The sequence below is a fragment of the Uloborus diversus genome, chromosome 3, assembly GCF_026930045.1.
Source record: "Uloborus diversus isolate 005 chromosome 3, Udiv.v.3.1, whole genome shotgun sequence".
NCBI lineage: Eukaryota > Metazoa > Arthropoda > Arachnida > Araneae > Uloboridae > Uloborus > Uloborus diversus.
The window spans coordinates 88,391,039-88,407,612 of NC_072733.1; the positions used below are offsets into that span (position 1 = coordinate 88,391,039).

At 34.6% G+C, this 16,574-nt stretch overlaps 1 protein-coding gene across 1 annotated transcript in view; it reads left to right on the top strand.

Annotated features, from left to right (window-relative positions):
* Positions 1-13,562, top strand: part of LOC129218194 (acetyl-CoA carboxylase-like) — a 282,701-nt gene extending 269,139 nt beyond the window's left edge. Inside the window, exons 51-52 of the mRNA XM_054852411.1 lie at positions 12,659-12,792; positions 12,915-13,562. Coding sequence (XP_054708386.1) covers positions 12,659-12,792; positions 12,915-13,089 — 309 coding nt within the window. The 3' untranslated portion in view covers positions 13,090-13,562. The remainder of the gene's footprint in view (positions 1-12,658; positions 12,793-12,914) is intronic.
* The last annotated feature ends 3,012 nt before the right edge of the window (positions 13,563-16,574 follow it).

The following is a 16,574-nucleotide window of genomic DNA, read 5'->3' on the forward strand; positions in this document are numbered from 1 at the left end:
TCCCTTATTTTTTGGCATGAAACCAGAGTATAGGACTCACACCTATAAACCCTATATCCGAACAAAAAAAAAATTCACGTTGTAAATTTAAAAAAAAAAGGAAGTATCGCATTTTGCGTAAAGTTGCATCGCAGACCTTCAGTGAAGAACCTTTCCGAGTTATTCAAATTAATTCACGGATATAATTAAGATTAAAATGATCTTAAGTATGCTTATAATATAGCATTAATGAATATTTCTATTTCTGGGGATGCACTACCCCCATTACTTTTCACTACATCAAGAAGGCATAAACAATGGAGCTGGTGCATCCAAAGAAAGATAAATATGTATATTAATGCTACTTTATAAGCAAATTTAAGGATGCTTTTCACTGAGAGTCTGAAAGCCGACGGATCCAATGTTAACCTGCGGGGAAAGTTGGATGAAGGTTTTACAAATTCCTTTGAAGTTTTCATGTAAATTTTTTTCCGAGTATTTTTCAAGCCTCTATCTGTGTCGTGTACTTTTTGCTTTTTTGAAACATCCATTCTTTGATTGTTTAAAATTCGAGAAAAAATGAATTTCGTTGAAAAAGGTGGTAGATACTGTTTGACATTTTGCTCCATAAAAAATCTAGCAAAATATTTCCAGCACTCTTTTGAGACTTTGTTCGAAATAATGCGACCATTTCTAAAAAAAAAAAAAACCCGGGGTCTAAAACCGTATTCCTCTATTTTTGTCTATATTATACTATGTTATTACAAATGTAAACGCATAAAATGCTTTCCACAGCTCAACAAACATTTTTGAAAATAATTTCTCGAGCCAAACTCGTAAAAAATTCTTTACAAGGTATGTACACATTGATCATGTAATTCATACAGTGAAATTCAGTAACAATGAACTTCAAAATCGGGACTGAAAACTTATTTGGTTGAAACGGGTATTTGGTTATACTGATATACGTTGTAACAGGATTTCACTGAATTTTTCTTTTGAAAACTTTCTAAGGAGAAAAATGATACATACCTGCATTTCTTTAAAGCATGAATGAGTATAAAAAAATTGTTTTAAAGCAGGGGTGGGTTCCCAGGGTCGTGACCCCAAATGGGGTCGTGTAGCGTTTCTTATTCGGTCGAAACATTATTCCTACCACAGCATAGTTGGGAGTGGATCGAATCTAACATAGCAGTTTTGTAATGTAGGATCTAACGTAGCTTTCACAATGTTGCCAGGTTAGGTCCACACCTAGCGATACTTTACTGACATGTAGGCTACAGGATCACAGGTCCTTTACTTGGTCAAAAAAGGGTCGCAACGTGCAAAAGATTGGGAACCACTGGTTTAAATTTACAGATAATTAGAGAACTGATGGGGGAAGGGGGAGAACACTGACCATTTTGTTTTTAACTGGATGAATACACAATGTTCGAAGAATCTTTCGGTAGTCGTGTTACACTGAAATTTTCATAAGCTCAGACAAATAATTTGTCTGACGTCTAAAACATTTCCCTGAAACCTAAGGTTTTTCAATTTTAGCCGGTCTTTATCAATATATATTTGTGTGTATGCACTGTGCAGTCGCGCCTGTTCATAGTGAAGTCTAAGGAACCGAATAACAATTTCGTTTACAGCTTCAATTTCGCTATAAAAAGGTAAACAACAAGAAGGGAACTGAACCATAAATACAATATATTGGGCTTGAATATTAGAACGAAAAACCAAAATTTCTAGTTGAATTCTAATTCAAAGTGTCAAATGTCAAAGTTTTTTAATATCCTGGATTCAAAAACAAATACATAGCCACAAGTTTTCAATCAAGCAATGCATTTTCTACACTTATAATTTACATCTTTTACTTGTGCTTTTAAGACGTTGTTTTTGACTTTTATCTATTCCTTGCACAAAGCTCATGCTTTTTAAAGTGCATATTTTATTTACAATTTACGCATTTAAAAATTGAAGATATTTTGGAACACCCGATTTAAAATGGTGTTAAAGCTTCATTGAAACATTATCATTAATTAATATTATTCATAAATTGGGGGGGAAAATTAGAAGAAAAAAAAATAATACCAAACAGAAAAGAAAGAAACATTTAGCATCTAGCCCATAAGCTTTCATTTGAATTTTGACGTCTTGAATTTACATTATGTTTTCCACAATCACGAATTGTGGTAGAACCCTACTCGTTGGATTTCTTATTTCTACAAATGGTTCCTATCCGAATTATATTTGTAAAAGTCATGATTTGAATACAAGACGTCTACATTCAAATGAATTCCAGGGGCTGGATGCTGGACGTTGTTGACTGAATGCTGTTTTTGTCTGAAAAGTATTGTGTAAAATCGAGAGGGTCGGGAATAAGTAAAGTCGATGGCAGGGGACAGGGCCGGACTGGGTGGTCAACAGGGCGTGGGAAAGCTGAGTTGAAGGGCGTCGATTTAGCCTGCATAATATCAAAGAAATTAAAATTTAGTGCAGACTTTTTAAGGGGATAAAAAAGCATTGAGAAGTAAATAAAGCCCTTTTTATTTGTTACAGAAAATGTCCAAACGAGAAATCATTTTTTTCGTGAGTACAAAAATAGTAGGAGAGACCTTCCCCCTCCCAAGAGTGTAGGCACATCCTCTTTTCTGATTACCCCCTAGAAAGATACCTTCCATAAAAAAAAAAGATATAGAGAGGAAGAGGAAAAATTTGTGTTGGCCTCGTAATTACTTTAAACGTATCTCTCGTACAGGGAAAGATAATGGGTTTTCAGTTTTTTTCTTGCATAAGAGGTCACTACTAGGTCTAACGACCAAACGGCACGACCTTGAGGATCACGGATTTGGACAAAATTCTAGCTATAGGTCCATTCCCACAAGATATGAGCGCAAATAAAGCTGTTTGACTGCATAGGCCGTAGTTTCTCGGCAACGAGGGTCCAAAGTTGCTAGTTTGGCCCCAGAAATGCAATGGCGTTTCCATTGGAATTTCAGACTTTGACACTGTGTTCGATCTCTCAACACCTTTTTTTATCCTTTGTTAGTAAATTAAGTATAAGGGAGGGCAGTATTTATTTATAGGCATTATCTATGTTATTTGAAAAGTGGAAACGATCTTGTATTTTGGTTCTTTTGTGTGCCATGTGCAACAAATCATAGTTTTTTTTTCTCTTCTCCCATTTTTTGCTTATCAGTGTGGGATATCTTTGATAGCAGACAATAAATATATAGTTAAAATAAATATTTTTATTAGCAAACGATAAATATTTGTTACTAGCAGACGATTAATATAAAACGAAAATATTTAGTTTCATTTGCAAACGATAAATATCTTGTTACTATGCTATTTTGACATTCAAGTTATTGAAATTAAAAGTAGTAGCCAATTTGAATTTGAGAATCGCTTATATTAAAAATTAGTATTCAACTTAGTTAATTCAAAGATAAGCATGCAAACGGCTCATTCTTCAGAACAATAGCAGAAAAAGTGATAAAAGTGGTAATTTTAAAGGAAATTCCGTTGCATTTCTGGGTCCAAATTATCAACTTTGGACCCCCGTTGCTGCCGAACTAAGGCCTATGCAATCAAACCGCTATACCTGGGCTCATATCTAGTTGGAATTGACCTATATCTCGAATTTTGTCCAAATCCGTGACCCTCAAGGTCGTGCCGTTTGGTAGCAAGTATTGGCAATATGAACCGAATTCTGAGTATAGTAGTATGAATTAATTCCATGATGTGGGGTGGGAAATATTGGGGTCCAAGCGGTCCCACCTCTGGAAATTTTCAAATTAGAAGTCTTAAAAATGCATTTCAGTTTCATATTTTTCAAAAACTTGCAATTCCACTTTGGGTGTGACCCCTCAGACAGGTCAAACCCGGAGCGGACATCCCCCCCTTCAGCCCCCTTAGCAACGTCACTAGCGTTTTACTTGTTAATGACATCGCTTTTTCAAACTCAAACTTCCTTTCGCTCGTAATGAATTGTATTGTTTCAGTGAGGAAAAATTTATTAATAATAACCTTCACAAGTCAGCAGGATAGCGAGGGGGGCGGGGATTTTCGAGCTTCATCTGAAGGAAAACACATATTAAAAAACTTCCCAAAATGGTACAAAGGCAGCATAAAATGTAATAATGTAATGATTTTATGCAGAAATTCAAATATAAATATTTTTAAGATAGTATTGTAGCTTACACAAGGACGACAACTCCTCACCGCCAGGGCAATGAAGAACTCCCTCATCAAGTGCTACGCAGCTCACCCCCTCCCCCGAGAACGTGACCCCCAAGATGAGATTTAAAAAATCTCTTAAGTTACCCCCCCCCCCCCCCCAAAAAAAAAAAATTCAATGCCGAAGGTTATGCTATGACTCCCCTTCCTTTGTGCACACCTCTGGCTAAAAAGGAAGTGAAGGAATTAAATCCAGTTACAAAAACTGGAGTATGTTTTGAACGCAAAGCTTGCCAGCGAAAGGATCTTGAACTTTTGTTACGATTTTAATTGACAAAGCTTAGTTTAAAATCGGAAAACGTTTTATCTTTAAAACTGCTCGGTATCTTTATTGTTTAGTCCAGCAATTCCTCAAATGTGTCCCCGAGGAGCCCTGCAGTCCTCATAGGACTACTTCGAAAATTCACTATTTTTTCTCAACTAATTTAACTTATTATTTATGAAACTTTTTTCCATTTTTTTTACAGAGCCTCTGCAGTATTCAATGCAGATACACGACTAGTATTTATTTTTGACCGTTAGTTACAAGTCATACTTTTATTTTGGGGTGGGCGCCTTGCGAAAATCTTAGTTCCAAAAAGGGCGCCTTGACTCAAAGTCTAGGAATCACCGTACAGTCCTGTCCTCGTTTTTTTTTTTTTTTTTTTTTGTGAAGCTACAAAAAATGCGGCATCTGACTTGACCATAGATATGTGCTGTCAATTTCACCCTCACATCCCTTTTTTATTGGGGAAGCACCATGGGTCCGCTTTTGTCCTCAGAACTAAACCTTGAAGCAAAAGATAAGCCACAAACGAGGCCCTGGGAGCCGTTTACGAAACGAGAGGGGACTAATTGCCTTTATTGGGGGTAATAAAAGAACGTTTATATAAATAAGAAGAACATTGCTTTTGCATGTGAAAATATTCACATGCAAAATTACTTCTTGGTTCCACATAATTTATTTCCATATTGCTAAAACATTGTTTTAGAAAATAAGAAAACAACAGAAGGGCGCCTTTCGAGAGGGCGCACCGGGAAAAGTCCCGATCAAGTCTATGGCCAGTCCGGGCCTGGCGGAGGAAATGAACTTCACCACCCAGGAGGAGGGACATGTTCGCGAAGACACGTGGAACAGACGAGTTTGCATTAAAAGCATAGAAAAATAAAGTCGAAAGAACATCAAGAACATCTTTATCAATAGAGATAGATACATGTGTTTCTGTCTTTTACATCATTCAAAAAGTTTTTATTGGGCCTGACAGATTTCTCTTCCATGTTCTAGAGTTATTTGAGTTACCCTAATTTTGCTAACAGTTTAAAATTTCCCCGGGAAGTCGAGAAGATATCAAAAAAAGAAAAATTAGAAAAATTAAAGCAATAAATGTTAGTACACTCAACAATTTATAAATTCTGCTTCATGAATACTTTTATACAAAAAAATAAAAATTGAAATATTTTTTAAATTTAAAGGATAGTATACTAATGTGTGTGATTTGCAAATGTCCGGATTATATTTTCAATTCTGTTTTTTTTTTTTTTTTTTTCTGAATATAAATTACGTATGTAAGACATTGCTCACGTTCTTACGAGCAAACAATTGACGTAAGTAGGGAATATTCTACGTAATTGTTACGATTGTTTGATTGATTGCAATAATTTGCATCAATGAAAGCTTGATTGAGTGCAGCTATCAAGTTTAGGACTTCGTTTGCACGAAGCTGTCAACATTGTGTGGTAATAAAGAGGTTTCATTTAATTTCAAAATGCGAGCATGAATGAATTTTCTGAAAATTGTGCTTTTAGCCGTTGCTTTTCTCACCATAGTATCCGCAGAAAGAAAAGTATTTCTGATTATTGTTAATGTTATTATCACTATTTTGAATCGCAGAAAGCAATGCATAACTAATGTAACCAAAAATTGAAAACCATTAGAAAAAAAAAGACCTGAGAAGAGAAAAAAAAAAGTTTAAAAAAGTTATTCTATTCCTCCTAACATTTTGCATTTGAATAAGTCGAAGTACATTGTTCCAAGTGTACTGCAAGTAAACTGCAGCTTGTATTTTTAATTTAAGTACATTATTGCAAGTAATTCCCTGTTGCTCGTGTAATTCCACCCACGAAATGTATTTTCAAATGTTCTCAAACAGGGGCGGCATTTCAGCATTTCATTTGGGGGGTCGAGTTTCTTAAATATGTATTATCACAGTGCGGTAACAAACACACATTAGCTAACAAGAAGTGGTCATAAAATCGGTTTAATATGAATAAAAATTAGTGCTTAGACGCAATTAAAATTCTGATTCATTTTCTAATAAGTTATCATACAAAACATCTCGATACTGAAGTTTTTATACCTTTTGGAAAAGTTTTAATGCATGTTTTTTGGAATTCGGAAGAGCAGGGAATCGTCTTACTATCAGTACCCAGTGTCATGCTGTTTTGCCAGTACAGCTAAATAGAAAAGGTTTTTTTCTTTCTTTTTTTTTTCTTTTGCTCATTGTGCTTCGAAAATATTTCTCTAACCTAACAAAAAATTTTCTCTACCAGCTGAGCTGATTGGAATAGTTAAAAAATAATTGAAGTAACAAAGTTATGTATGAAAACACTTTTTATGTCTTGCTCTTCAAAATCACACAGGCAACTTAAAAAATTGCAAGGAGCTTAATTTTCATCATTGAATAATCTAGTCTCGTGGGCACTCTCAGCTTCAATGAGATGTCATCTACCACCAGCTCTGTTATTCACTATTCCAGGCTGAAGAGTCCACAACAAGGACGGAACTGCAGTCTCTGGATGTGATAACTGGTCTGTCGGTATATTGCCTGTAATTTTTCTTGCCTAGTGCTAAAAATTTTACTCATAATTGAAACATTTTATTTTTCGTTTTCAAAAAATCCAATCCAGATAATATAGAGCCAACCATGCAGAAAAATAATTATCATCAAATCTTGTGTTAATTTTATTCGAAAAACAATCTATTACTTCATACAAAATATTAAAAAATCAGTGTTTGACTTCACATCATCATGTGGATTTTTCTTTTTTTAGCGCCTTTTTCAAATTGGCTCGGAGGAAGAATTTTTTTGAAAACGTTTCACCATTGATTGAAATATGCATCTATGTAAAATCTATTTTCAATTTCAATTGCAGATTGAACTATGGTAGTATGAACGCACAGATCAATTGTAGATTGAACTGTGGCTTAAATAGTCCGAAAATTAAGTGTGGCGGATTGAAGATGTTTTGATAGAGTAAAGCATTTTTAAAACACTTTCCGCAATAGAAACAAATTGAATAAAAATTCAAACGAAGTCATACATGCTTTGAAGGACATGAGCTTTTGAAAGAATCGTTTTGCAATAATTCTCACAGTCGTCAAATCACTGCTTTGAAGTTATAGAGAAAGGTTTTTATGATTTTAACTCTTGAAGACCATCTTGTGTCACTTCGAGATTGCATAACTATAGAGTCCCATAAAAGGTATTTGTTGATATGTTTTTTTTTTTTAAATTCAATAAGCACATGCATTTTTAAGAAGTTTCTATGAAAGCAGATAATGCATTGAGCAGCTAAAACGTGTTTCTAGCAAAAGAAAGCGATGAACACTCATTAAATAAATATACACTTAAAAAATGAGCGTAAAAGTGAATGTAAAATATCAAGGAATTTTCTTGAGAAAACCATGCAGCCACACCACTTTGCACGAGCCTCTCATATTGGACATACCATCGTTACACTGGGCACACAAGTATGAAATATTTAGCCGAGAAAAGGCCGAAAAATACTTCTTGAATTTCTAAGTTATCATCCAAATAACGAAAAACACTTTTTCTAGTCTGGGAATGTGTCGAGCTTCATCAAATAGTTACTGAGAACCAGCGAGATTTTTTTTAATGAACATTGATTTCTGACTTACATAAATTGAATTCACCCATTTTCTATCATTCTGCTTAAAAAATTTGGGTGTGCGACTGCCCCCTCTTGACCCCCTATTTGCCGCCCCTGTTCTCAAACATCATGTAACTGCGTGCTTCGAAAATACACTTCAATAAAAGACTTACCAACTACTTATTATTATAGCCTGTTGCACTTTTCGTCTGATGCGTAAAATATTAATATTATTAATATTATCATTATTATTATTATTATTATTATTATTTTTGAAAAAGAGTTTCAATTTTAAGAAGTATATTAATCATTTAGTCTTGTGTATGCTGCTCTAGTCACCATGCTGATTATCTATGTTTTTGCGGGATGATTTGTTTACTGATAGTAAACAAATGCAGCCCTGCGCATGATGAATCACCGGAAAAATATAAATAAATATCTAAAATATTAATTGATTAATTAACAAAAATGTCAGTTCAGCATTGCATATCCTCCATCGAATTGCAGAAGTATTCCTTTTTCGACCACACACACACATATATATATATATATATATATATACTAAAAATAGCGGGATCCCCCCCCCCTTTGAAATGTAACCATATCCTGATCAGAAATTGTTTTCTGATTACGCCATTTCTGCCGTCCTCCCAATAATTAAAAATAAAATCAGCATCGTTCCACCTCTTGACTGTAAATATCCGATAACCGATATGTAATCATCCCTCCTCACCCCTCACCCTTTTTTTCCGGGACTACACCACAGTTTTACACTAAGCTTATACCTCTTATGTTTTCCCTTTTATATATATATATATACATATATATATATATATATATATATATATATATATATATATATAATCCTATCCTAACGCAAAAAATTGCATTCTTTAATTAAACTTCAGACAAGAAACGAATTAGCTTTATGAACGAAATAAGATTCGGTACGTGGTAATTGAGAACATCGTTTTAAAAAAAAATAAGACAATCGTTTTTCCTGTTCAATTTATGATAAATTTTCATTTCATTCATCAATTTTTCATGAATATAAAATCTGGGAACGCATATCCAAAAAAAAAAGAAACTTTGTTTCAAAAATTACCGCAGACCCTTTGGTACTGACTTTATTTTCTGTTCTGTTCAACCTTCGCGTCGGTACTGTTCAAGTGAGGTTTTGGCCGCCAGCTAATTTCCCTGATTGCTCTTCACAACGGGGGTCATTTAGGGGTTCCTTTCCCTCCAGAACAATGACAGCTGTGACAGGTCACGTGTTCCTGCCTTACATCGGTTACCGTCCACTCCATTGGCTGTTTAAGTGTCAATCACTTGATTCAGGTTCACTCCCGTCGTTCAAGGAAGAAAGTCATTTACACCCTAACTTCAATGTTTTCCCTCACTGAAGAGCAGCCTTAACTGTCATGCCCACTAGGAAAACTAGTAAGTTATCAATTGGCATAGATTAAAGCAGGGCTATTTCCTAAGAAAAGATTGTGAAAACCTTATATTTTCCAGAACATATAGTCTTAGTTCTGACAAAGAAAGAAATAGCAGCACAGAAACTGAATTTCTGTAAGTTGACATAGAAAAGAACCATTATATCTGGGAGTGCACTCGTAAAATTTTCAGTACTGGAACATTAGCTGTATCTTTTATAAGAGTGCCTCTAAGAAGGCCAACACTAGGAAAAGCTTCCTATAGTGCGCCAATTTATGTTACATGTGCAATGGTTTCGGTTAGGAAAAAACAAGAATTATGCCAAGAAGGAAAGTGACACTTTCATCAATTATAGAAGTGATGTACTAATGAGCTTCAGAGCTCAATATTTATGAACTCCGCTATTTGCTTCCTAGTTAATAAAAATTTGCCATGAAAAGATAAATGCAGGAGCTGAACTCCCATAAAAATCAAGCCCTGGATTAAAGTATTTACTTTTGAATGAGAGTAATTATTAACTTCAAAATTCTGATTGGAATGTGCTATTTTTAGCATCAAAAATAAATTATTGTAATGCAGAAGTTAACTTTAATAACAGATTTGATTGCATTCTACCTAAAGAACAGAAGACATAGAAGAACATAAAAGGTTTTTCAACATGCAAATTTACAGGTTCAGGTTACCAAAACTAATTAATATAATACAAACACAAATAATAAAGTAACAACCGAAAGTTTCTGGGTTCAGCTAAGGTCTTAGTCAATCTATCCCCAATGAAGATCAAGAGCCCTTATTCACCCCATTGCAAGTAACAGCTGCATCAGTAAAGTATTCCAAGCACCTACGATACTTTTGAAGTACCATAAGACTTTGGGACTGGGTGGCTAATTTTTGGACCATGGGTAATTTTTAGTTTACAGGGTTCTCTGCAGGAGACTTAGCTTTGGTTCAGTCTATAATCACTTCTGTTGAATACTCCTGTATTGTGTAGCTACCTGACAGCAGTTGTAAAAACCCTAGTCTGCTACACTTGTGACAGCAAAATTACTTTTGTCATTTGTTTTTCAAAATTCTTGTTTTGGAGGAACTTTTGCTTGTGCCTCAAGAACTGCACACACTAAATTACATTCAGATCCGTATACACATTCATAAATACCTCCTCAAATGATTAATATAGAAGTAACCATGTTATTATGAGTTTATGTTTTATAACTTCTACATTATAAATTTTCATCTTTTCTTATGGTAACTTTGGAACTGGGAAATTTTTGAAGTTAAAGAGCTGCAAGTTTACAGCAATCTTAGGCTTTTGTTGACAAAAACTAAACTTAACAAAGTGTTTAAATAAAATTAGTTAAACAAAGTGATGGTTTAGTAACATTTCAAAGCATAATTTAAAATAATCTCTAATATTAAGTTTTGCCCATTAAGTAGAATGTAATGTTCTTATGACTTGCTAAATATAAAATACTAGGATTGATATAGTTGAAACTCATTTCCCTTGTTGTTTTTAATGCAGATATTGCATCTATATAATAATAGGGGAGGGACATTGGTACAAAGTCATGTTTCCTACTGTTTTTAATGGGGATAAAGCACTATCCCAATGCTACCCTAACCAATGGGGGTGAAATTGGGACAAAAAAGATTTTTTTATGAAATATTATAGCAACTAAAGTTATTATTTTGCTATATCTCGTAAGAGGAACACTCAACTGACAAATTAAGGACTTTTTGAGCTTTTTAATTTAAAAATAAAGATGAGAACAGAGTAAAACTTTGAAAAGCATCTCAAAGTTACCCCATCGTACAGTAGTAATTTTGCCTAATTTCAAGATTAGCTTGGGATTTGAAAAGCTTAAACAATATATGATTTTGTAGTCCATGCAGAATTTATAACTTTCTCCATTTTGATAAATTTAAATTATTGGATCATGTCCTTTGCTCAAAACTATACATTTTAAGCCTGCAATCATTATCTAATCCAAAAGTCCATTTTCTAACCTAGTAACCCTTCCTTTGACTTTTTGCAATAAGTTGATATCTTTCTTAAGATGAGACCGATACGGCGAAGCGTACTTCGATTGAGATCTGAGGAAACTTCTACATAAAGCTAGAAGAATTTCCTTAGAATCTTGTGAAATTTATTTATTGAAAAAACACAACATTTCGTTACCTTTATTACTTGCTATATTGTTCATAAAATTTTTTGTTGGCAAAAAGATAGATGCCCATGGAATGGCCGTGAAAGCCGACAGAAGGCTGTAGTGAGGACAAAAAAGGAACTGCAAAATATTTGCATCACATGAATTAATTTTTTTTAAATATTTTTGGCAATTTTATTTGAAACGTGATCAAACTTTTTTTGTGTTAAATGTCCAAATGGTTAAGAAAATAATGCAAAGAGAAATTTCAAGGTTACAGTGAAATACTTTATTTTCTTCAACTGTTCAAAATATTTGTTTTAACATAATACATATTCTGTTCAGAGAGAGCACACATATAGAGGGTGTTTCAAAACTCTTAGTAAATGCTTTAGAAGTGATATTGTGTGTGATTACAACAAAATGGTACTTTGCCCCACCCTGTGGAATGCAGAGTTCATTTTAGTGCAGAGGTGATCAATGAATACATCCCATGCTTGTAAAGAAGACAACAAGACGACCTTAACTTTGGCACTTTTAAATGTGCGAAAAAATCTTAAGTGTCCTTTACCTAACTTGCTTTGCTTGTTCACTGTTGGTTTTCTTATTTTTATTTCATTTGTTAAATACATTTCACATTTTAAAAATTGCTTTTAGGGTTAAATAAAAAGATCATAAGCCTCCTTCCAAAAATTGTGAAATAGAATTGCTGTACACCACGTGACCCAGGCAGAGCCAAATGCTTCCTCCTGGTAAATGTACAATAACAGCTCATGTGGAGCACTTAACTATTTAAATACCCTGGTCTCTCTAACTCTACGAAAGATATTGATGGTAGAGTAAAAAATCTGTGAAAATTCCTAATTAATTCTAATTCAGTTTTCTGAATCGATTTTTTGTTGTACCCTGATGTATATCTTTATGTATTCCAAGTTGAGTTGTTGAGTTTTGTAGAACATTTTGTTAATACATATTTGATATTTATTTTTCTGCAAATTTAGCAATATTTGTGGGACGATAATAAAGCTGTTGTTGAATGGCTGACTACTCAGTTGGATACCTCAGCTGAAAGAACTCATATTTTAGAAAATATTCATTGTCTTCGAAGGGATTCAGTCATCTCTCACATACGAAAGTAATTTTCATATTATCTTTAATTTTCTTTCATAATTTCTTTAACAACAATTCTTGAAGGAAATGTTTTTTTCCTCCAAGGTTCATTGCATTTTGTAAAACTTTTTGCTTGTTTTCTTCTAGCTTGTTGCAATCAAATCCAGACATTGCAATGGATTCAGCTGTCCATATTATTCAAAATATGACTCCTCAACAGAGAACAGATATTATTAGTACAATTCGTGCTTTTGAAGCTCAGGTTTCTGATTCCCTGCCTTTAGACTCGAAAACTGACTTAAGTGCAAGCTTAAATCCATAAAGAGTTAGTACAAAAAATATGTGTTCAAGTGCCACAATGTTTGTACCCATTTTACAGTGATATATAGTGCTTACTATATTGGTATTGCATTTAAGTTTTTGTGATAAACATTCACCAGTGATTCCTTGCAGTTTTGTGAAGTCAACACTGATTCTAGTGTAATTACATTGGAATTTGTTCGTGTTTGTTGTAAATATGTTTTTTTTTTTTCACTGTAAAATGTTCATAGTTTGAAATGTGCTTCATACTTTTTCATTTGTTTTCTGTTTTGATTTTGTTAAATTCTTACATTTGTGAAATCTTTATGGTCCCCACTTTTGGGTTTGATTAACCATGACTATTTTTCATTTATCCCTAAAAATTGTTGATATACTATGTTTTTTACACTTTGCATATGATATACCATGCATATTGTTTACTGACTTAATATATTTTTGTTGTAACTATTTAATGCAGAATAAATTGATACGTACTTTTATATTGTACTTTTCTCCATGCAGTTTTGATATTTCCCCTGTTTTTAATTTTTTATGTCAGATGTTCTGCTTGTTTAAGGGGAAGGATGAGTCTGAGAAGGATTTCATTTGCACAAATTGTGTTGAACTCTCAGAAATCAGAGTTAGGATGCTTACTTTGGAGGGTGAGTTAGCATTAGGCTGTAGGCGTGTAGACGGGGTAAACACTCCAGAGGGAAAGGGGGAAGTTAGCAAAAAGGAGGTTGGCATTAGCTGTGTGTTAGATAGTGGGAATATTCCAGAATGAAAGGAGGAAGTTAGTAAAACGGATGTGGGCATTAGCTGTGTGTTAGATAGTGGGAAAATTCCAGAAGTAAAGGGGAAAATTATTGCTGAGGCGACTGACTGGGAAACAAAGGGTATAATTTTGGGAGATTCAATGGTGCGGGAGGTGGGAAACTCAATAGGCAGAGTTAGAGGTAAGGTGGCTAGATGTTGTTTGCTAGGGGCTCGGGTGAGAGATGTAAATAGGGTTGCTGAAAAGAAGGGGGTATTTAATAAAGAGGATGTAGTTACTTTGTGGGTGGGAACTAACGATGTAGGCCATAGTAACAACGATGAGTTTACAAAGGAATGGGATTCCCTGTTGGACAAAGCAACCAACTGTTCAGCAAATGCCCAAGTGGTTGGTTTGCTTCCCAGGTATGGAGTGCATAGGAGTTGGTTAAACCAACGGGCTAGGTGTATGAACCTGGTACTCAAGGAAATTTGCGTTAAGCGTAGTATCAGGTTTATTGATGTGTGGAGTAAATGTAAACGAGATTGGATTGCTAGGGATGGCCTGCATCTGAGCTCTACAGGGGTCAAAATGGTCAGTGGTTTGGTTTTAGAGGCTTCAGAATCAAAAAACTAAGTTGGAATGGGGGGCATGGTTTAAGGAGCAGAATTCAAAAGGGCATTAACTATTGGGATTTTAGTAGAAACGGAAATAGGGTGGCTAAGAAGAGAAAAGATTTTAACAGTTGGGATTCAAACAATCGTGCAGCATTAAATAAAAGTAAGATGGGCTTATTTAAGGTTTTTTATACAAATGCTCGTAGTATTAGGAACAAGATGGAAGAATTGAAGAGCATAATTATAGACAAAAGGTTGGATATTATTGGAGTTACCGAGACATGGGCTACCGAAAGTGATGATGATTTATTATCTATTGCTGGGTATAATTTGTTTAGACAGGATAGAGTAGGTAAAAGAGGTGGTGGGGTTTTATTTTATGTCAGAGACACTTTAATTTGCTATGAATTGGTAATTAATGATAAACCTAATGAGGTTGATATGATTTGGCTGGAGTTGATTAGTTATAAGGGCAAAAAACTACATTTAGGGAATATTTATAGGCCACCCAACTTAAGCCAGGGTCAAGACGAACAGATGTTTAGTATTATTAGTGACATTTCTAGCAAGGGGTCAGTCATCATAATGGGAGATTTTAATTTTTCAGGAATTAATTGGAATAATTTTTACCATAGTAATAGCAGAGAAGAGGAATTTTCGAAAGTAATTGGTGACTGTTTCTTAGATCAAATTGTAACTCAGGGTACTCGACAGGACGTGATTTTGGATCTAGTTTTCTGCGACATGGAAGGCTCTGTTCAGGGGTTATGTGTAGGGGAACACATTGGAGATAGTGACCACAACAGTATTAGGTTTGGGATTACATTTGATATGCACAAAGTAGAGAATTTTAGGTTTGTGCCCAATTTCAGAAATACTGACTTTGTGGCACTTCGGCATAGTTTGTAATCAGTTTTTTCTTCTGGATTGGACAATAGCGATGTGAATCTTCAGTGGGCAGAGTTTAAGGAAAATCTGGCGAATACGGTTAGGGATCATGTTCCTTTTAGGAGAAAGGGTGTCAACACTAAAATTTGGCTAATGTGGTTCTCCAGGGAAACTAAATAGGCTCTAAATTACAAGCAAGCTGCTTTTCATAGGTTTAGAGAAACAGGTCACAGTGCAGATAGGCTCCAATATTGTAAGGTAAGGCGTAAATTTAAGTATTTGGTACGAATTCAGAAAAGAGATTTGGAGCAAAGACTGGCAGATAACATAAACAGGAATCCCAAGAGGTTTTTTTGCATACGCTAATTCGGGGAAAGTTCGAAATAGTCATATTGGGCCACTGGTTGATGAGCACGGAATTTTAATTCAGGACGATAGTGATATTGCTAATGTTCTTAATAACTTTTTTTCGAGTGTTTTTAACGATAACTGTATCTCAACAGTTGACACCAACAAGACACAAGCTATAGTACAGCTTGAGGACTTTGTATTTTCCAGGGATGACGTTTTACTTCATTTGAAAAATATTAAAGAGACTAAGGCTCCGGGGCCAGATAATATTTATCCGAAAATTTTAGTTGAATGTGCAGAGGAATTAGCAGATGTAATCGCTAACATTTTCAATGCTTCTTCAAACTCGGGGACAGTGCCAGAGGACTGGAAGCTGGCTAACATTACACCGCTCTTCAAGAAAGGGTCTAAAGGGAGTGCGGGAAATTATAAACCTGTGAGTCTAACTTCGGTGGTTTGCAAAATTTTTGAAACATTGATGAAAATTAAAATTGTAAATTTTCTAGAGACTAATAATCTATTGACTAGTTTTCAGTATGGTTTCAGGAGAGGTAAATCTTGTGCAACTAATTTATTACATTTCTATGACAAAGTTACCATGGCTTTGGACAATAAGAAGCCTGTTGATGTTGTTTACATTGATTTTCAAAAAGCTTTCGATAAGGTACCGCATGTTGCTCTACTTAGCAAATTAGCCGATATAGGAATAGGAGGGAAAACTTTCATTTGGGTAAAAAAACTGGCTGACCGGAAGGAAACAAAGAGTAGTTGTAAGGGGAAATTATTCTAATTGGAGTGAGGTCTTAAGCAGGGTTTCTCAAGGATCAGTGTTAGGCCTGTTTTGTTCATTGTCTTTAGGAACGATATTCACAAAAATATTTCTGGGAACATGAATTG